Source organism: Zalophus californianus, chromosome 3 (assembly GCF_009762305.2).
Source record: "Zalophus californianus isolate mZalCal1 chromosome 3, mZalCal1.pri.v2, whole genome shotgun sequence".
NCBI classification, from domain to species: Eukaryota; Metazoa; Chordata; class Mammalia; order Carnivora; family Otariidae; genus Zalophus; species Zalophus californianus.
In genome coordinates this window covers 131,181,413-131,204,509 of record NC_045597.1, presented here as the reverse complement: position 1 = coordinate 131,204,509, position 23,097 = coordinate 131,181,413, and the positions used below count along the sequence as shown (strand labels likewise).

At 38.3% G+C, this 23,097-nt stretch overlaps 1 protein-coding gene across 1 annotated transcript in view; it reads right to left on the bottom strand.

The window, feature by feature from the left end:
- The window catches only part of XIRP2 (xin actin binding repeat containing 2), a 73,134-nt gene that overhangs the window by 32,648 nt on the left and 17,389 nt on the right, over positions 1-23,097 (bottom strand). The window contains exons 2-3 of the mRNA XM_027591161.1: positions 14,718-14,878; positions 9,879-10,016 (exon numbers count right to left, since the gene is read on the bottom strand). Of these exons, the coding sequence (XP_027446962.1) occupies positions 9,879-10,016; positions 14,718-14,774 (195 nt within the window). The 5' untranslated portion in view covers positions 14,775-14,878. The remainder of the gene's footprint in view (positions 1-9,878; positions 10,017-14,717; positions 14,879-23,097) is intronic.

Below are 23,097 nucleotides of genomic sequence, written 5' to 3'. Positions count from 1 at the left end.
GCTTGCCATTCTAACAATTCAAACATAAAGCAACTTTAGTTAGTATAACGTATTGTTTCTTTATTTGAGAATTCTATTAAGTATAATTATACAAAGAACACAGTTCTATTTTAAAACTAATATGAGACTTCAAATTGAAAGAGGGGCTTTATCAATGCATTCCTTCCTCCAGCTTTCCCTCCGTGACTGCCACCTCCCAGACAAGATGACATAAAATTCCATCATGTCCCAATGTCTGTGTTTTACATCTTCATCAACATCAGATACTTTTGGGGATCATTGGGAACATGAAACTCTGGGCCACGATTCTGTGTTTAGTGGGAAAGGGTCCAGGTGACACTCTCTCAACATCCCTGGGCCCTGAGATAAGAACAAACAATACCACTCTTTTTCCCCTAAAGCAATCCCAATTCATTTTACTTGAAAGGAGTGAAGGGTGCATCTGTAAGTGCACTTGTCTTCTGCAAATGAAATGGAAAATGGGTTCTATAAGAACAAATAGGTTTACAGAAACCCATAATACCATTTAGAAGAAAAGCTGTGGTAGTGGTACTCCAATAACTGGGGTAAACATTGCTCCTGCAAATTCTATTTTGGAGCACGAGTAAGATGAATTGTAGACAGAACAGCGACCAATTTGGGATTTTTTGAAAGCACTTGCATCTGTGCCTGCAACTCAGTCTTACTTATGGGTTTTTGTACTAAACCCCAAGGCTTGACAGCCTGAGAAATAGTGCCAGGGCACTCTTCATAGGATAATATTTCTCAACCCCTCCAAGTCACCAGGCAGATTAACTCATTTAGTTATTAATGACATAGTAAAGGAGCCCAGGCTGAATGCATGCACCGAACGGACGGCACCATCTCACCAAGAAGACCGAGTTTCCACAAAGCACCAGGGCAAACGTTTTGCCAGTGTCTTCAGAGCGTGGGGTTAGAATGAGTTTCCCTTTTTAATGATGCACTGCAGTGCCCTACAGTGCTGCCCCAGGGGGCAGAGGAGTGAATCCCTCTGTGCACTAGCAGGAGAACTCACAAACCAACAGATTCTGCAGAAAGAAGCTGAAATTGGAAGTTGCAAAGGGACCATGACTAAGACTTTATGGTCACACCTCAGCAGACATTTCGTAATTACCATGGACTTCATTTGGGGACAGCTGACTTTGAGAGTTACAGTGTGTGGCTCCAAAGTAAAGCAACTGATGTCAGTAGATCACAGACGTTAGTCTTAATTGTACTTTATGGGCACACCTCATGTCTTGGGAAAAGCAGACACATTGGTTTAGTTATGTAAAGAGCCAAATGACTGTGAGCAGGCTTACTGCATTATTTAATAAAGTTGATCACTTTACAACGAAATCCTGTGTCTTTCAGAAAATATTTGTATAGAAATATCAAAAGTACAAACTCAAGAGACACTAGGTGTACGGATTGTATAATCCTATAAAGTTAAAGTTTTTTTGATAAAAGATTACAATAATAAGGAGTTGAATCTCAGTTTCAGTTAATTATTGGTACATTAGTAGGGCCTAAGCTAATAAATTCATTCATTTTTTAGTTTATCTTTGTTCTAATTGGTTTACCTTAAAAATTTTGATGTATCTTTCCTTACTTCATTTATACCATTAAATTATTTAGTTTGTTTTTAATATTTAAATATAACCTGTGTATATATACAAATAACAGTATTTCAATAGTGTCTGAAATTAACAAAGGCTCTAACAGGGTTTGGGGGTACCAGTAAATTGGCTGTTTGGCTGACTGACATTTATTTTACTCCCCATGATTTCCTTAAGCTCTTGCTTTCTCTGTTCTCTACAGTCTCTGTTCTATTCTTTGACCGATAATGTAGGCATCTCAAGAGAAATGTCAATATAAACAGTCTGCTATCAGTCTGCTATCTGACTGCAGAAGGCTGAGGTAGGCAGAGGAGAAGCCTCGATGAGAAGCTAAGAGGGGAGTGGTCATCTCTGGGATTACAAATCCTGGCTCAGGTTTGCGCTGCTGTGTTCATTGCTGCACATCAGAATCACCCGAAGAACTACCTGTACTATTCTCGAATCCCTGACCACAGGCCAGAACCATTTAATCTGAATGACCTGGGCTGCCTGGAGAGTTCCAGTGTATTAACTTACACTTGAGGATCCAACTTTACTGAGGGCCTAGGTGACTCAGGGGACCTGAGCTCCCTCAGACACTCCATGTCTCAGCCTCACAGGGAGAATGGTTTGATTCTAAATCCTTATCTCATCAGAGAAGAGGTAGGAGGGGATAAATCAAGGGCTCTGAAAAGCTGTCCTGCTTCAGGTTCCAGGTGATGTAGAAACCAGTGGATGATGGACAGAGGACTTGTTGAAGACCCCCCACCACTACATTGCTGTACCCACAAACAGGGACGCCTCTGGTAGAAGCATGGAGTAGGGGTTTCATAGGGAGTGTGGGGTGTACTTCTAGATGAACCAGGCTCATGCAGGCATGCGTCATTCCATTATGATGGAAGTAGGAAAAACCTACCTACCTTCCTTCCTTCTTTCCTTCCTTCCTTCCTTCCTTTCTTCCTTCCTTCCTTCCTTCCTTCTTTCTTTCTTCCCGAGAAATACAATTTCTTACGGAGTTTAGTTTGTGTTTCTGCTTTTGTTTTCATTATAGTTGGTACGAGTAGTACTAACTGCAATTAATTTACCTCGCGACTTGCGCAAGGAATTGTTTTTACAAAATATAATTCTTTTCGATTTGATTTCTCCAGAAAAAAGTAGGGGCTTCCCCCAAGACCTACAGAGCTATAGGAAGGTAGACATGGATAGGAAGAGAAGAGACACAGATGGAGACTGAGTTAATGGGAAGGTCGCCCGTGGCAAGGTGGCAAGGTGGCAAGGTAGCCAGGGCCAGGGCACAGGTGCGGAAAGCAGTAATGAAATGGCCTAATCATGAACACAACAGAGATAGTTTTGAATGTAAAAGTAGAGGTGAAAAATTCAGTTTATCAAGTGTGCATCTCCAAACCCACAATTGGATCAAAGTTTGCATTTCTACTTCTTGCTGAACTGAAAAGGAAACTGAGTTATTAGCATAGAGCAAAGCTGGTTTGCTGTATGGCATCAGGAACTGGGAGGTTTTTGTTAATAAATAGCTCAGGTGAGCCAAATTCTGCATAAACCAGCTTGTGCAGGTCTGGCTCTTAGTGGGTTACAGACCTCAGTTGGTTGAGGCCCTTGTTTTATTGCTGGCTTTATTTAGCAAACTCTTGGTCTTCTGATTCTGAGTCAGCATTCAAAAATTAATCTTACTGTGTTCTTTTCAGTACCGAAGCCCGCTCGCAATAGGCACTGAGAAAGAGTTGTAGAAGATGGTTTAAATGGTTTGGAAGGTGGGAAATTTATGTGTATTCGCTGGCTTATCTGGAGAAAGGTCAGGATGATTCCCCGGCTGGTGTCAGGGAAAGAAATGGTTCTCTGGCAAATAGCAGCCCTTATTTCCTAGTATTTGTACATATTAGCATTGTATGTTGGGGGAAAAAAAAACCCCACTATATTTTATTCAGACAGTTGGAGGCATGTATTTTACCTTCATTGTTTCGAAGCACAAACCAGAAAATGTCACAAGGTGGGTTCTATCCCTTATGAATGTTTTTCTCTCCCTTCCACACATCAGCTAAAACAAGCTGAGAAGCCACAGCTCTCGTAGAGAAGGAAACAAATCAACACTGCCCCCAACTCATTCTCTTTTCCTTATTTATTCGAGCAGGGTAGGCTTTTATCTCTCTTGCCTGATTCAATTCATATATTAATTATATTTTCCTCGCAGTGCATCGTGTCACAACACTGTGAATAAAGCAGTCTTCAAAGCAAATGCTATGTTATTTACTTGCTCCCACATGAAAAACATGCTTTCATTCCTTACCACACCCCAGGCTGCAGTGTACCTGTGCTAAGCACAAAGTATGTCCCACACATGTTCCTCCCTTTGGCTTTCCCAGAGGTCCCCCTCATCTTATTTCCTAGAGTCGGCATGAAGCCCTTTTTCCTCAAAAGGAGACCTGCTCCTACAATTTTTAAAATATGCACTAAAGTTACTGACTACTCCAGAACAACAGATGCCCAAAGCATTCAGAGGGATGTTAATTTTAAACTAATCTTTAATTACTTAATGAGCTCCTAGGAAATGATTCTGTCTCCAAGGGCCAAAGAACTGGAAAAAAAAATTGAGGTGTGTGAGGTGTGACGCAAAGAGCAATGTTATCCTTCTTTGTCTTTTTACATATACATAAAATGTTTATGAATCATATTCTCCTTTGAGAATAATTACCACTTGATTATGCTGTCTTAGCTTTAGTGGCAATACTGCTGATGAAAATAGCTGGTGTTTATTGAACAATTCGTATATGCCAGACATTTTAGTAACAACTTTACACGGACCATCTTATTTTATTCTTAAAACATACCTGTTACTTCATCCTCATTTTTCAGAGATCAGGTGGCTAACTCAGAGGATTCTAACCCGGGCTGTCTGGCTTTGGAGCCAGCAGGCCTAACCATCACTCAAGCTTCCTGTTTGAGGGATGTTACTTTAAGTTGTAATAGTCATTAAAAAAGAGTATACGCAATTAAAATACAATACGAGTCACGCTTTTGATCACAAGCTTATCTGTTGATAGAGATCTAGGTTAGGTTGGGGCTGTTAATAGAAATCTATGACCTTGAAGAATTATGTACATGGCAGAGTGCTAAAGGTAGGTTTAAAGCATTCACAGGAGAAATGCTTTGCAATGTGGACATTCCACTGAAAAAAATATGTTTAGTCTGCTAGAAAATAATTATGGGTCACCTTTAAAGAGTCTAAAACACACAGAGGTCAGATTATATCTGTCACAAGCTGTCAAAAATGTTCTCTGTCAACCTAAAATTGTCTAGGGATTGTTTCAAACCCACGTAATCTTACAGAGTGCTAATGTTTACATTCAGGTGTTTGAGACAGCGGCTATATGCAGAAAGATATGTACTGTCTCACAGCTTCTCTTGGTCCACGTGAGAGGTGGCTGCAGGGAGTGAAGGTCCGGAATACTTCACACTCTTGACACGGATTCCGTGCAGCCATTTTCACATAAAAGCAATTGCCTAAGTACTGTATTGCACTGATGACTTCCAAAATTTTTGGAACTCCATCTGCTCCCTCCCACTTAAGCCACTTAGGAGAAAAAAACAAACAAACAAACAAAAAAATAAGCAACCCCAGAAGAGTCCAGGCTTCCACGACTTCAAAATTAATAAGCAAAGAGCTACTTAGGATGGCATAAGTATGGGGGAAAGAAAACAAAGACATTCCTATAAGATGAAAGTCAAACCCTGAGTGTTAAAATATGGCACAAAAAGGAATGTCTTAGACTGCTAATGGGTCCAAGGTTTATCTTGGGGGTGAAAGGGAACCTGGAACATTGGATGGCAGTGGCACTGCACGACTTTGTAAATGTACTACACAGCCACTGAACTGTACACTTAAAATGGGTGGCTTTTATGGTATGCAACTTATATCTCAATAAAGCTGTTAAAAAAGAAAAAAGGAGAAAAGGAAAGTCTTGAAAACACAGAAACTGTAGTATAGGCAAGTGAAAATGAACTCAGAAAAGAGATGATGGCAGTTTCACATCAATAACCATGTATTCTAATACCTTCCGCAGCATATTTCAAGGCACCCTTTTAAGGAAATCAGGAAAAGATTAAATAACATTTCCCCAACACATTCTTTTAAGAAGCTGAACCCTCGCCCCACACTTCCCTCACCCAGTGCCTCTGATGGTCCAGAGTCGCTGCTTTTTCTAATTTACATAAGGATACTCCACAGGCTAGCAGTGATGCTGCTAACTTTTTTTTTTTTTTAAAGATTTCATTTATTTATTTGACAGAGACACAGCGAGAGAGGGAACACAAGTAGGGGGAGAGGGAGAAGCAGGCTTCCCGTGGAGCAGGGAGCCCGATGCGGGGCTCGATCCTAGGACGCTGGGATCATGACCTGAGCCGAAGGTAGGCGCTTAACGACTGAGCCACCCAGGCGCCCCGATGCTGCTAACTTAAATAGGCAGAACCGTGAAGCATGGCAAGTCTAGAATATATAAATAGGACATTATCTCAGATTTTAAAGGTCTGGCATAAACGAAAGTTCCTATATTTTATGCCTCTTTTTTTTCTTTTTCAGAACCCCTTTTTGAATAAAAGGTAGTCTGATAAAATAGTCTGATCAATCAGCAGACAGAAGGGATCTTTAACCTGAGAGATAGCTTAATTTTCAAAACTTGTCTACCCCTGTTGCTCATCTCCCAAACGACTACCAAATAGCTAATTACCCTGAAACCTCTGACTTCAGTATATTAGAAAGGAGAGGGGCAGATTGAACTTAATTATGACATCTTATAAGATTATTACTAATTGTGACATTAAATATTGTCAGAAATTCAAAACAAATGTTCTTTCTTTTAACTCTAATCAAACTCGATTTTCAAATTAATATAAATTTTTATATGTTAACAAAAAAAATTTTTTTTGGCCGGGGCAGACTTAGCAGAGAGATAAATCTCAAGTACTTTCAACAAGCAAAGACTGAAAATACCATCTGGGTGGACACCAGCTTAGGTAAAACAGAATTAAGTATCCGCTTCTACCTGTAAACTTCCTCAATCCCTACTGAGAAGAGAAGCAAATTTTAGAATGCATTTAATAGCTTTAAAAGCTTAAGTGACTATCTAAGACATGATTTTTCTATGTTTTCCCCCTCTATGGCCAAATTTGCCAGGAATCTCAAATTTCTAATAAAGGTTATAAATTAGTCATTTCATTTTCTAAGGGGTGGATGACTTTTTTTCTTTTATCTATTTCTCGCAGACTTCAGTATACAATTCAATAAAAGATATTTACTAGTTTATTCTAACATGTTTCTGTTCTATATTATTTACCTTAGATGGCATTATGACCTAGGCTTAGTCATTCCTCATGAAATTATTGGGTATTATTAGCATGTCTCCATGTAGATAATGAAACTGAAGTTCAGAGAGGTCACTACAGGCCCAGAGTCCTGCAGATATTCAGACTTATAGTGCATGGTTTTATTTACTGCACTCAATTGCATTAATATTTCATGTTCCAGAGTAGGGGCTACAGCTTTTAATAATAGATTACATTCCCAAGGAGCTTATAGCAGGTGTGTGTGTGTGTGTGTGTGTGTGTGTGTGTGTGTGTGTGTGTGTGTGTGTGTGTGTGTGTAACATTTGTATGTTGCTGCTGTTGGTTTTGTTTTTACCCAGTATCCATTTATTCTCCCTTGATAACTGAATGCTGAGAACTTCCACTTAGGCCAACAGGTACAGAGGCTTCAGCCAACCAATGTCCCCTGGCTGTAGCAATTAGTTCTAGGAAGAACATGAGTGTTCCATTTAGAGCCAATTAGATGCAGTAAGGCTTGTTCCCAAAACTTCTGGGAAAAAGATCTTACTTTTTCTCTGCATCTATTTTATTACTATCTGGGGGAAACCTGGGTGAGAATGGGACCAGCCCAGAAGAAGTGAGGTTAAAAAAAAAAGAAATATGTTCAAGGTGATACTTATTATTGTCTTTTTTTTTTTTTTTAATACACACTGTGTAGTGTTTACAATGGGCCAGGCATGGTCTTAAGCACTTTACGAATATAATCCATGTAGTCCTTTTAACAAACTTATGAGGTAGGTACTATTATAATCTTGACTTTATAATTGAGGAAACTGAGGCACAGATAAGCTAAGGAACTTGCCTAATGTCACACAACTAATAGATGAAGGAGTAGGGATTTGGACGCAAGTGATCTGGCTCATTTCTCTGCTCTTAGCTACTACGCTAGGGACATATGTTGAGCCCTTACATTAATGGTAAGGAAATATATATTTAACAATGTGTTCTCAAGGAAAAAAAAAGAGAAAAAAGGGAGAGAAGGAGAGGAAGGAAAAAAGAAAGAAAGAATATCCCTGATTTGTTGTATTTGCCAATTTCTCTATTTCAAATATTCTCGCTGTGGCGGATTTCAAGCTATTAACTTGACATTACCTGGTTTGCAACATTCCTAAACATTGGTTGGTCCATGTCAGCTCTTTCAGGAAACCACTGGAGCTGACACCAGATCTCCCTTCCACAAGACTGCATGTTTGTGAATCTGTAATGTTACTTTTGGCTTCAGCCACTTTTGGTTGGGCTTTCTGTCTCTTGCAATATTAAGGAGTCCTAACTGACTTCAGGTTTCATGGGTAATGAAATACTTTCACAGAAACCACTCTTTGTCATATTAGACCTCCACAGTAACCTCATGAGGTGGGCAAATCTTCCTCATCAGTTGCCCCATCTTAATCAGAAACCGAGAGTTGAGGGCTGATGAATTCGGTCTATGTCACACCGACTACATAATTTTCCAGACCTGGTGCAAAATGAGAATGCCAGGCCTGGATCCGTTGTTCCAAAATTATTAAGGATTTCAAGATGATGATAGCAAAGCATTAAACCAAGTGCGGGGCCCTTCTGAGAATGGGGCCCTGAGTGACTACCCAGGGCCATGCGCCATGAAGGTGGCCTTGCGTCTGTGTCACTCAGCTGGTAGGTGGCAGAGGTGGCCTCTGAACTCAGATCTACAAGCCCCATAGCCCTTACACTCTATCACAATGTTTCCCTGCAAAACAAAGGATCTGTACGTACATAGATTTCTATGTGGGCCTCGTTACTTAAGTTATTAATGATAGCTAACAACATTTTGTATTGTTGACCAGTTTCAAGTAAACACACAAACTGACTCACTTAAAGACTCCTACGTTGTTGCAACAGCTATATATTAGACCACAAGTATATCCGGTATTCATTTCTTATTCACATTTTGTTTCCCTCAGGCAAAGTTAAAATAAATCTTACCACTAATTCATTAAGCTATTTATATTGTATAATTTTTACTTCTCAGACAAAGTCAGAAAAAGAAAACAAATACTCTTTCACAGATCAGATTTTTAATCATCCTATCTGATATAATTCCCCCCGACCCATAGGATACCACACAATTGCCTTAATTTTTTAAAACTTAGGTAACTCCAAATATCCTAGGGATTTTTCTTAAAACAAAAACCAACCAAACAAAAAACTACCTTCTATTTTCCACTACAAAATTTTAGAAGTACCCCAGTTACTCTCTCCCTCATGGAAAACATGGACCTAAATACAGCTGTTTACAGTGCAATAACTATTTTTCAAAGTGCTGAGCTCAGTCTAATGGGTTTTATTACTGAGATCCTCACATTCAAAAATAATTATAACCCATGACAATATTTGGTGATATATGATAATGGAGGAATGAAATGGGGGAAAATCTTTTATATAAGATAAAACGTAGAAGTTGCATTTTGCAGTTTTATGTAGCATCTGGGTTCTACTACTCAATTTTTGATGATTTTAAAGAAAACAGAAAACTCACCACAATGATCAGCTAAATAATGCTTCACATTTAATCTATGCAAACAACCAGCAGATAGTTTATCATGAATTACAACCTAGAAGCAGAGGCTCAATACAAACGTGGCTCTCAACATTTCTATTTACCTGTTGACTAACCCAGGCTATTTAATTTTCCTTTATGTTTGAAACATTAGAAGCTGAGAAGAAAAATATTCCAGCATGGTTCCCTAGAAATATGACCAAATGCTCCAAGTAAGTAAATCAATACCTTTATATGCTTTAAAGATGATTTTCTAACGCATCTTAAAAGTACAATGTTTGCTAATGAGTAGTGAAAATAAATGTACCACCGAACGGGGGCTTTCTGCATTGGCACTGAAATTAGAGCACCTCGACCGTGTGTGATTTATCCATTACCTGCAATCGCATTACCTGCTCAGATCTGTTGTGGTGCTGGTATTGGTACTGAGACAAGGTATTACAAGAAGAAGCAAATTTGTCCTTCTCAAATTGTTTCTTCACTCTGGCCAAACCACCAGGCACTGCGTACATTCTGGATTCCTCCATCATCTAAGACAGTTTAAGAAAAAGGAAAATTCAGCTTTAAATCTGCTCAAGATGGGATTTACAAGCTATTATTTTTTATAGTTGACAATTATTGATGGATGGTATATTAAAAAAATATGAACATAAGCAATTATTTCAGTAGGCCCTTACAGAAAACCTTAATAAAAAAAAATCTCTCCATGTTGCTTTCTCATTTATCAGTGTTCGATATAAAGTCAGAAGGAACTTCAAAATATTGAGTTAATTCTCCTTATCTCAGATAGATTTGGATATCTGGAGATTAGACCTGTAGGATGCATTTCTCTAATAATACACAGACTAGTAGGTATTAGAATAACGGATTCAATTTTAACTCACAGTAAGGTTGTCATTAAAATCCCAAACGTCTACATAAGCAACATATTTTTAAGAATATTAAAAACATTTGACTCATTCCAAAATGTATTTAAATCACTAAAGATGAATAAAATAAGCCTCTCTTAAGCAAAAATGTCAATATCAGTAATAGTAACAACTACTTAATACTAGTGCTAAATGATTTCTATGTGTTTACATATATCTTGTCATTTGATATTTCTCCGTATTCTGTGAGATATGGGCATTTATTCTCATTTTAAAATGGGGAAATTGAGGTTTGGGTAAGTAAGGCAGTTTGTTAAGTTCTCATAGCTGGGGTGTGAGTAGAAGCTGGTATTTGAGCCCGTATCTGTTTTAATGACTGCAGTCTGTCTTAATCACTAGTACTAAAGGACAGGCAGAAAAACAACTACTCTGGGGTTGGCATACCCCAGGACTTAGCTTAGAAGGTTTAAGGTTAGAAGGATTCTAGGCTATTGTTGGCATTTTGCAGAACAGAAAGTCTAATTCAGTAGGCATCATTTAGAGCAACTTGAAAAACACTGAGGAGCCTTGTCAGATCTTATGCCCCTGTGGGAAGTGCAGGAACTTAAGGGCTTTGGTTTTGATGATTCAACATACTCGCAGGCACTCAAGCCCAGATGGGATGACAACTCTCAAGCAAACAGGCCCCATGCCAACCAGCCCTCCTCCAGGAAGCTTCTAGGACTGCTTAAGACTGGGAAGAGATTCAGCAACTCTTCAAATCACAGGAGGTCTCCTGAGGTCTGGCCCATCCTGATATAACCCTGAAACCTAGAAACCTGGAAGAAACTGGATGCCCATGAGCTGAAGTTCCCCTAACATGGACTGTGGACTCCGGGAATCCTGAAATCATGACCCAATATGTAGTTTCTCAAGCAGATACTAAAAATACAATTATAATCTTGGGGTTTCCCAAAATACTGGAGAATGAATTAATAATTGGGATTATTTGGGTTACTAGCAAATTCAAGTGGTTGCTTTATCAGATTCATAACCTTTCCCCAATTCCATGCACTGTCTGATATCTAAGAATATGTGTATTTGCTGCATGGGAAGAAGGGGTAAGAATGTATACTTATATGTTTTAGATTCTACCAAATTCTGCAGCAAACCTCAAATGTAAATCCTGGTCAGTTACTGCCGTTTGATACATGTTAAGGTCATGAGAAAGTGTGGCATCTATTTTGAAATTTAAGGTAAAGAAGGGAAAGGGTGAAATAAGGCCACCATATTTCTTATTCCCCTCCCTGACATTTAATGTACATAAGTGGCCTTCCTTGCATTGATCAAACATAGCTAATATATGAGTATTAAATTATGGAAATTAAGGCAATTATTGTTAAGAAGAAGCCTACTCTTTCCAACAACTATAAACAATGTCCGAATTATGCACAAATTAATCTAGTAAGCCTCAGTAATTATGCTAATGACTGAATACTTTCCTCGTAAGTGCATTTTCACAAAAATATCATTTCCTATACTGAACATGTTGCCTCTCATCTACCAAATGTTATAAAAAAACCCAAATATACCCATTCCTTTCCTTCAGCATTGCGCTTTGGAATCAGACCATATTGCACGTGTAAAAATACATACAGTTAATGAATCTTATCAGTAGTCCTACTATTACACTGTTACTGCTGCTCACCCCCCTAAGTGAGGATGTCCTTTGAATTGTAGTTTAGTGGTGGTGATATGGTTTCTTTCTTCAGCTCAGCTTGTAAATGAAGGTTTATATATGTGGTACTGCTCAAGGAGCAGTCTGTGGGCATGAGCTGGAGTGATGTTTCCTTGCTCCGACAGAGAGCATGCCTGGGACTTTGCCTGTTTAGCCCCATATGCTATAAGGTCAACTAATCTGTGCTATTGTAAATGACCACCTAATAGGTTGCTTTGTGTTAAACATTTTTATGTTTATCCTTGTTCACTGTTTCTTATTCTTGGACTCAGAAGTAAGATTTGGAATCTAATGGGTATGCCCATAATAATTAAGTCATTTTATTAACAAGTTAACATAGAACCTACTTAATATTAAGTTGTTTTAATAATAAGTTACCTTAACTACCTAACACTTACCCAGGCTAATATATTACACAATTATCTATTTTCTTTATGAAGAACTGTCCTTGGGTCCTTGCGCATAGTAGAAACAACATAATTTGGGGAGTTGGACAAATAGTGATTCTAATCCCAGTTCTGACACTTAAAACCTTGGAATAGAGTTCAAGTTTTATTTCTTATAAACTGGGAATAACAATATATTTTCCCCATATTTCTTGCGTTAAAAAAGATAAAGGAAATAAAATTGCACAGCACAGAATCTGGCATTTTAATTCATTGCTTAACAAATGTTACCTCTCCTTTCTCTTCTAGGACTCTCCCGCAGACTACCGCCTTTCCACGGCCATGACTTTTGTTTAGGTTCAACCAAATGCCATCCGGCTGAGGCCAGGACCAGGCGAAACTGATCTCAATGTGACTGAAATATAATGGATTCAGTTTGGGTCCGAATCAGAGACCTCCAGATTTTGCACATAAAATACTTGGGTTCTTTGTGTAGACAGAAAGGTTGCTATAGGCAGTTTCCATGATTTTGTAATTGAACAGACATTTGATGCATCTGACCAGATAAGGCAGTAAAGCAGTTATTTTGTTTTTCTTTAACTATTTACCAGGATTTATCTGAGATAATATTTGTGCTCTTCCTCCTCCGCACCCCCCCACCCCTCACAATATTAACTTAGGGCCAAACCAGATAATAGGGCATTTGTTGGGCCACAGATGCTTTCTTGTATGAGAGGAGGCAGCTGAATTCAGTTAAAAGAGCACAAGAGTCCAGAGACCAGGAATTTAGCCTGGTTTGTCACTAATGCGTTATCTCCCATAAATCACTCCCCTCAGTTTGTTTTGCCTGTAAATGGCCAGAGAAGAGAAGGATTATTAAATTCTTTATATGTAGGCTACCTTCATAATAGCATTAACGTTGTTTTGTTTTTGTATTAAATAATGGGATAATTGTTTTCTTAGTACCCGATTTAAATATTCTTTTTAGCACATTATACATACCAGTTTGTCTTATTGTGTATTCTCCTAGTGTCTGTAAAGATAAAAGTCTTACTAAATTAAAAAAAAAAAGTTTACTAAATAACCCGTCTCTCACTCAGTGCTTTCAAAGTCCATTTGTTTCCCCAAGAATCTTTTCTCCAATTTCGAACACTAATTTGTAGTGAAGTTCCTTAATGTTCCAGCAGGGGGTGCTATCTAAGAAGACTGGCAGGAGGCCCTGGAGTGATACTATTTATTTTGGAAGGGCTCGAGCTGCTTCTGTGATTTCTGTACATTCATTCAAAATCCATGCTGCATCTAAAATGGATTTTAATGACTATGTAAAAACTTAAATGTCATTTGGAATTACAATATTGTTAATGAGTTTGGCACAGTCAGCCTTGTCTCTAAATAATTTGTAAAGAAGAATGTTAAGAGTTAGCTATTTTAGAACACCACCCTTCTTGGCTATTCTTTCTCTCTCTTTCTCTTTTGGTTAAATGAACAACTTTGCTAATTTGGAGATTATAATTATAAAAGAGTATCCTTATATTCCATTAAGCTATAAAGCTGCTACTAATAAAATGACTCATCAAACCCTGTGGATTGAAGGCCACAGATGATGGAACCCAACAAATTCTTTTGAATATGACTTTATTATGCTTTGGCTCTAAAAATTGGTGGTCCTACTGAATCCTGCTGTTTCCTATAATCATAATTGGTTTAGCAGAGTGCCTACATTGCTAATCTCCCTCATTTCTATGTTGATTAAGCTACTCCTAATGGATTTAGTGCATACAGAGAAATGAGAAAAGCAAAAAAAAAAAAAAAAAAAGATACTTCCAGTGAATTTAATGAACTATACATGAGACCGAGGAGGGCGGCATGCAGACCCACATTATTAAAATCTGAAATTAATTCCCAACATTCCTGAGGAGAATAGCTATAAGGTTAAATGATAATGATGGCAATAATAACACATTTATACCCTGCCTTCTGGCTTCCACATAAATTATCTCTTTGACTTCTCTCTAAGACCCTCTGTGGTGGATGGCTGTTCCCATTTTACAGTTAAGGAAACTGAAGCTCGGAGCGGGGTTAAGATAGCAGCCCCAATTCACACAGTGAGTAACCTCTGACTTTGATTCACACTATGTCTGTGCTTTCTCCACTTTATCCCACTGCCCAGTGGTATTCCTGTGCCGCGATGGAAGGAGGGTGTGTGAAGGGCAGACCAAAAGCCCACTGCCCCGTGCAGAACCACCGGGGGCAGCTTACATTGGCAGAGAAGCTGCGGCAGTCACCCCTGGAGACAGCCGCCTGGTACCTCTCCATCCGCTCCTTCAAGGACACCACTTCCTGGAGGTCTGACACGCCCTCGCTCTGGGCACCACTGTCTTCTGCAAATCCACTCGCGGGCTTATCAGGGCCAACAGTCACTGAAAGCAAACGTAGCATGCTCAGATACGTGTTTCGGGCTTTGAAGAGCAAATAGCATCACCTTATGGACAGTAAAGGCATTTTAAATACCTGCTCTCATAAAACAGACTGCAACATTTCACAGTACTGTGTTTTCAATGTCCCACAGTCACTCTCTTCTTGTCAAGCTTTCAAGCAAAGCTACAAAATGCCTACACAGGAGCATATGGTTATGTGCACGTCAAACAAAAACATTGTCTCCACTCCTACTCCTGTGATTATTTTGATGAAAAATAGTTATTAAGAGCTTCATAATGTTAATAATGAACATTCATAAGGCACCGTGTGTTGAATTTAGGCTAAATGCTGTAAGAGCATGATCTCATTTACTTCTCTAACAACCTCATGAGGTAGGTGCTATTCTTTTCTGAAATTTATAGATAAGAACATAGAGAGTCACAGTGGTTAGAAAACTTTCCCATGATCACACAACTAATGAGAGGCAGATTTGATGGGTGGACTAAAACTTTAGCGAGTCTAAAAATTGCTCTTTGCTTCTCTCTCCACCCCTTAACACTCGAGGAGATAGATCTAGCTAAAATAAGCCATTGCCATGAGAATTAGACTGTGGGTTTATTTCTTTTATTCACAGAGATATGTGTTACATGAGAGAGAAATAATAGCACCATTAGAAAAAGCTTTGTCAGTCACCCATTTCAGATGGTCTGATATTTTCCCATTTAAGCCATCTACCTGACAAAAAAAAAAAACAAAAAAACAAAAAAACAGGAATTACATGCTTGGAAACAGAGCAAAAGACTGATTGCATGATCACAGAATAACAGTTGTTAGAAACAGAAGGTCTTAAAGATCATACAGTCTAACCTAATCTAACCAGCTCCTTTTAGGCATATGGAAACCTGTCTAAATGTTTCCTTATATGAAAGGAAGACAGGGTCTCTTCAGGGGTCTTCAGTTATATGTACCAGAGCTGGTCTCAAAACTAGATTTTTCTTCTTTAATCTAGTATTCTTTGCTGTTATCACTCTGCTTGATGGTTTACTATTCACTCTTAAAGAACTCTAATTCCAGAATCATGTGCAAGGGTTCTTTCTGGGACCAGTCGGGGTATGGTACCTATCTACATACAGATACATCCATACATGTATGCCTGTATGCATGTATTATGTATATTCATTACTCATTCATGCACCCCCTGCCTTTCACCTTAGGACTGGTAGTTTCTGGAACTCATCGAGTAGGGCTGGCTCTTCAGGGTACTTTGTTATTTGGATGGGTCTGATTTAATCACTGTACACTGTACACCAAAACCCAAACAATCCCAGGTGACAGATAACCAAGCTGTTTCTTCCCTTTCCTGTTCTTCCTACCTCCTCCACCAGCTCCCACATCGAGCCATCTTACAGAATTGTTTTCTTTTTCTTTTCTTTCTTTTTTTTTAAGATTTATTTATTTATTTATTTGACAGGTAGATAGCACAAGCAGGCAGAGTGGCAGGCAGAGGGAGAGGGAGAAGCAGGCTCCCTGCTGAGCAGGGAGCCAGACGTGGGGCTCGGTCCCAGGACCCCAGGATCATGATCTGAGCCAAGGGCAGCCGCTTACCGACTGAGCCACCCAGGCACCCCTTGTTTGCTTTTTCTATTTTTAGTTTCTCTTAAGGTTTATGTATACAACCGAAGATGAGAACAACTTCTGTGATCCAGAAAAAATTAAAAATCCTTTGTTTTGGTTCCATGAGTATCTGGTTTTCCATAGGGACTTCAATTTCAAATAAACATTTTCACATATTTCAATTAAAATTGTAAGTATATTTTACTTAACATAAATACAAAATATACAGGAATATGAAGTTGTGATATATGCACGCGATGATTGTACAACGCTGATGTGTATATAACAAATGTCAGTTATTTGTGAAATTCACCTGTCATTCAAAACTTCATATCCATACAAAAGTACATCCCTCCAGTTGATTCTGATAAAAACACATTCTCACATACTACTGAAAGTTTTTCACATGATAAAGAAAATATATCTCTATTTTCCCCTGTGGATTATCTATCTACACAGATGAATTCAGTTTATATTAACTATACTATTACTTTGTTGTGAATGATCACTATATAGATTTTATTGAACATGACTCCCTAAAGTTTTTCCACATTAAAATAAAAATTTCATCTTGTGCATTCTGTTCATAAAAGATGTCATTCTTTTATTTATCTTAATAGAAAGCGGTTTATTTTTGCTAAAATTTACAGATGGCATTTACTTTTCTTTTTTTTTAAAGATCTTATTTATTTATTTGAGAGAGAGAGAATGAGAGAGAGAGAGCGAAAGCACAAGAGGGGGGAGGGTCAGAGGGAGAAGCAGACTCCCTGCTAAGCAGGGAGCCCAATGTGGGACTCGATCCTGGGACCCCAGGATCATGACCTGAGCTGAAGGCAGTCACTTAACCAACTGAGCCACCCAGGCGCCCGGCGTTTACTTTTCAAATATTTGACTTTTATCATTTTTCATCCTACTGGCAAATGCCCAAGATTAATGGTCAGGAAATCAGTGGCCTGATTATTAAGAGATTTGGATTCCATTGCCTTGTGGACTTTCATTTTGATCACAGAAGAGACACTACATTTTAATTTCTCTCTCCTTCCCATCAGTAACTTTGCCTACACAGGTAGTCATAGAGTAGAAAACTACCTTGAGTTAATAAGCTGTATCCATATTGTTTCTTAACCTTCTAAGTCAACATCTATCCTTTCTTCACCTCATAAACAAGTGATGCTTCCTGCCCAGTGTACTCTAAGGCAGTGTATCTATCTGCTCCTATCTTGATGCTGATGACACCTGATATAACTTTTTAAGGTTGATAAGACAGCCCCCCCTTTTAAGATTTATTTATTTATTTTATTTAAAGATTTTATTTATTTATTTGAGAGAGAGAGAATGAGAGAGAGCACAACAGGGAAGAGGGTCAGAGCGGAGAAGCAGACTTCCCGCTGAGCAGGGAGCCCAACGCGGGACTTGATCCCGGGACTCCAGGATCATGACCGGAGCCGAAGGCAGTCGCTTAACCAACTGAGCCACCCAGGCGCCCTATTTGTTTATTTTAGAGAGAAAGAGAGAGTTGGGGTGGGCAGAGGCAGAGGGAAAAGGAGAGAGAGAATCTCAAGCAGACTTAGTGCTGAGCACGGAACCCTGCGCGGGGCTCGATCTCATGACCCCGAGATCATGACTTGAGCCGAAACCAAGAGTCAGATGCTCTACCGACTGTGCCACCCAGGTACCCCTAGACAGCCTCTTTCTTAGGGATAGGTGAGGAAGAAGACAGGGACATTGGTCTCCCGACCTCCTACTGTGCCATTTCAGAAGGCTTGAATGTAACTGGCTTGAATGTAACTGAGGTCGGAGAGCAGTATGAAATGAGTTTAGGGAAACTTTAAAGAGAGAGGTGACACACAAGAACAAGTAAAGATGCCCTTGTCCTAAAAGACCTATGGAAAAATAGGGGGAATTTGCATACATTTAAGTATGGAAATCATACTGTGAAAGAACATGCCATAAGGCTAAAGTGGTCTGTGAAAAAGGAAGGGAAAACAAACTTTTTAAATGACCATTTCTATTAGAAAGCATTATAAATATTAACATCACAAAATCATTGTACTAGAAGTAACTTGGCTCTGGGGCTTAGTGGCAATTCGTTGTGCAGATGACTAAACGAAAATCCAAAGAAGTTCAGTGAATTCTCCCATATCTCCAGAGTTAATGGCATAGCTGGACATAGAATCCATTGCACCCTAAATATCAACTGTTTTCTTTTGTTTGCTGATGAGAAAATAATTGCTAATCCACCCCAAATAGTCATTCTTTGTAGAACAGAATAAATCCTATAAAGCAGAAAAAACATAGAAGGAAGCACTTTGAAAGAAAATAAAACACTAAAAAATACAAGCTGTTATCATGAAAATGATTATATGCCAAGGATAAGAATGTCTTTTATAAGAATTCTGAGGTTCTTAGGGAAAAGATTTATATTATTATTTTTTATAATATACTACACATAGATCTAACTTATGTCCACTTATGTATACTTATGTATGTATACAAATGTATACAGATACATACATATATAAGTATACGTAAGTATGCACTTACTTCCACTTCCTATTTTCTTAAATCATAAGAGATGTGTGACTACAAATCTATTTTATTGAGCTTGAAACATGTGCTTTTCTTCTGCAGTTTTTAAAAACAAGGTAACTAAATCAATCAACCAATAAAATTTGCCCAGTTACAAAACTCATTATACCTTCCTGAATTTTACTTTTTATGGAGAGTCCATGTTTAAAGCATTTTTTAAAAAGCAAAGTAGTACAATATAAGATAAACTGCTCTTCCTTTCCAGACCAATTATTCACATGCCTGTAGTCAGTCATAGAAGGATTGCATAGGCACCCTTCTGTGTTTCTATGGAGTAAAATAATAGCTTTTAAGAAGTCAAATATAGAAAACAATGAGGAATAGTCAATGTAATTAGTGCACTCTGGGATTTTCTTCTCATTTCACCACTTCTATTATCAGTGAAAGAATTCTTAGAAATACGCACAGATTAGTACTAACAGACATTTCGAACGGGTTCATTATTATGAACCATTCTTCTAACCAGCTGTTCAGGAAATTTTAAGTTTGGAATTCAGTGGTTTATAAAAGGCTATGTTCTTACAACATTAACAAATAACAGGTCTCTCTTCATTTCCCATTAAACAAATAATTGTCTAGAACTCTGAAGTAATAAATTGTATATATGATCCTAAGATCTTCATAGAGTAAGAATTTGGAAACAAAGTTCGATGGTTTGATACGATAGTGCTGAGATCAGTGCGTTGCTTGAAAATATGGTCAAAGTCAGAAAAATGTCTTTTCAGAAAACACCCAGTGTGGCACCGTTCACAAAGCCAAGTGCTCTGTCATGATTTTATTTCTAAAGCAGGATTCCACCTCGGCACATTTTCTAAATGTAAATATTTCTTACTTTCAAAATATGGGAGACACATTTCTAAACTGTAGTTGATATAAAGTTTTATGGAAAGGACCATATAACAATACTATAATGGATGTAATTGGATGAAAGGTAGATATTAAACACCAGGGCTTCAAAACTGGCTTACACAAATACTGTTTAAATTTTTGTGAGTCACCTATTTCTTTTCTCTTTTGCCCACCCAATATGGATTATGTGGAAGTCTGTAGAATAAAGTAAGATCCCTTGACCTCTGCATTTCACTGACAGACCACTTGCTAGTGTTGCACAGCTGATAATAGCTGTGTCTGATTTACAGCAGACACCTGGCTGAGGTAAAATCAGAAGAAAAGAAAGCTGGCAGAGATGAGAAAAGAACTAGGGGTATTAAAGTTTTTAGAAGAGTTAAAATACACACTGGGGGCAGTAAATAGAATAATATATGCTGTGGAAAAGAAAATGACTGACATGAACAGCAATGTGAAAGGAGATGACAGAGAACAGAGAGCGAAATCCAAACTGTAAATTGATAGCATTTCAGTGAGAAGCTGGGTTGGGCGGGGGAAGGGGGAGTGGGAGTCGAACAAATAAGATAAATTTGAAGAAAAATTGCTAAAACTAAAATTTGGGCATAGACTTAAAATATTTACCATAATCCAGAAGTAAAATTAAGTTTGAAACACCAATATAACAGTAAATCCTTGTAAAACATTGCAAGTTTTAAAAGGAGAGAGGAAAAATTCTACAATTATCTAAAATTATGAAGAGTTTCTGTGATGAAGAAACCAAATTCAGATATCCTTAGATGTCCTCTTTATTACACTGAACACTTAAAGGAATTAGAAAATTGGTTACTGGTTACTGAAATTTTAGTTTTGTGAGCTAGAGTCTGTATGAATCCAAGCTGGTACTCAGGTGAGACGTCAACACAAACTCAAAGACGGTACGTATAACAAAAGTCACTCCAAAAGAAAACAAAGGGCCTTAACATATAATACCTAAACAAGAAGGTAGAAATAAGATCAGATGTAATAGTCATAAAAATAAACAGAGGTCAAACTCCACCCTGAAAGACAAACAAATAAATCCAAGCATATGCCACCCACAAGAAATCAACCTAAAAGAAAACGCAAAACTTAAAGAGAAAATATTGGATAAAAATGTAACAGGCGAATATAAAATGAAGAAAAGTCATTGTGGCTATATTCTTTTCATGCAAAATAACATTAAAGACAAAGTACCCTAAATGAGATAGCAGGGCCATCAATAGGTGGAAGATACTAATCCCACTATGAAGCTATAACACTGTAGGCCTCTGTGTGTGGACTAGCATAGTACAGAAACATACAAACACCATCAATAACAAGAAAAAGAACTCTATGGAAATCTAATTACTGTGGGTGACATTCACATATTTCCCTCTATCTTTGCCATTTGAAATTTCTTCCTTTTTTTTTTAATATTTTGTTTATTTATCTGAAAGAGACAGAGATAGTGAGAGAGCACAAGGGGGAAGGAAGGAGAAAAGCAGACTCCCCGCCGAGCAGCGAGCCCGATGCGGGGCTGGATCCCAGAACCCTGGGATCCCGGCCTGAGCTGAAGGCAGACTCTTAACCGACTGAGCTACCCAGGCACCCCACCATATGAAATTTCAAAAGGAAATGATTTGCACTGTATAATTAATAAGCCTTCTTTTAATATATTTATTATCATTAAACAACTATTGGTTATCTGTAGTAAGCACATGATGCATTCACTATGCTCCCCAGCTTTCAGACTAGTTGGAAAGAAAAACAGGCAATTACAACCCAAGAGTTAATGGGTTTGCCCCTGATGAGTTGAGAGCCTCCCGGGGAGGACATGATCCACTCAGGTGTGTCAATGAGCAGGTGTCAGGGAAAGCATCCTGAGAAGTAGGACATCTGCACTGAAACATGAAGGAGTTGGCCACATGAGTATGTGGAAGAGCAACAGGGTGAGACAGCAGCATTACCAACAAGTCATGTTGGGGAAACTGGCTAATGCTTTTGTGGAAAACATCCAACAGTTCCTCACCTCACAGCACATTACAGGGTATTAGATGGAGTGAAGAACTAAATGCTTTTTAAAATGATGAAAAATCTTCAGAAAAGTAGAAAATGATTTCAATTGGACTTTCTAAGCATAAAAAAAGCATAAAGTCAAAAATTTTTTGAACAAAAATAATTCTAAAACAAAAGGAAAACTGGAGGGGGCAGTTATAATAAATAGGCTAAAAGCATTACTTATTTAGTAAAGAACACGAACACATCAGAAATAAAACTGCAAACATTATTGAACAACAGATAAAGGACTCAAAAGAATGACTCAACAAGTAAAAAAACAATAGCAACTACATATGAAGTGTTTTCTATGTGTCTGACATTAATCCATGGAGTGCTCTCAACCACCCTATGAGGTAGAGACTATTTTTATTTTTTTATCTCCATTTTACAGATAAGGAAACAGAGACACAGAAAGGTTACAATACTTGCTCAAGGACAGGTGGCTGGTGAGTGTCAGAGCTGGAAGGGAAAGCCACACAGTCTGGCTCCACGTTCTGTGACACTCCAATTCTGCGCTACTTCTCAAGGAATACACGGGTCCAAAAACCAAAGCCAAACCCAAATAATCACCTTCCCAGTAAATCGATAAAGGAGACTTCAAACGACAAAGAGATGCCTTTTTCTGTGGTGAACTGCCTCTTATTGCATGTATGATAAAAACATATAAAAAATAGTCCTAGAGAGCTAACCCAGTGCGTAATTATGACTCAAAAGAAATTCTAAGGTTTAATAGTGACTTGAACTCTTGAGCAAATAAATGAGAATTCAATGATTTTTTTTTCTTTGAACTTTTCTAAAGTTAATCCAAGAAATCTTTATTCAGTCCAAACTCAGAGCCCGACAGAACCCTCGCATGCCACACAGGCGCGCGAAGTTGACGCAAACACAGAGGGCAGCTTCAAGCAGGCAGACGCACTTCCAGGGCCACATCAATAGCCTTGTGGTTGTATTTTGGATGCATTATAAAGAAGTCAACTGCTTAGTACTTGGAAAATTGATTTAGAACTAAATTGGGAGAGTGATGAACTAAATTCCACCAAATCTAAATCTGATCTTTAACCCAGTTTGGATTTGTGAACAGGGTATCAAACTGATGGACATAGCATTGGCTCAC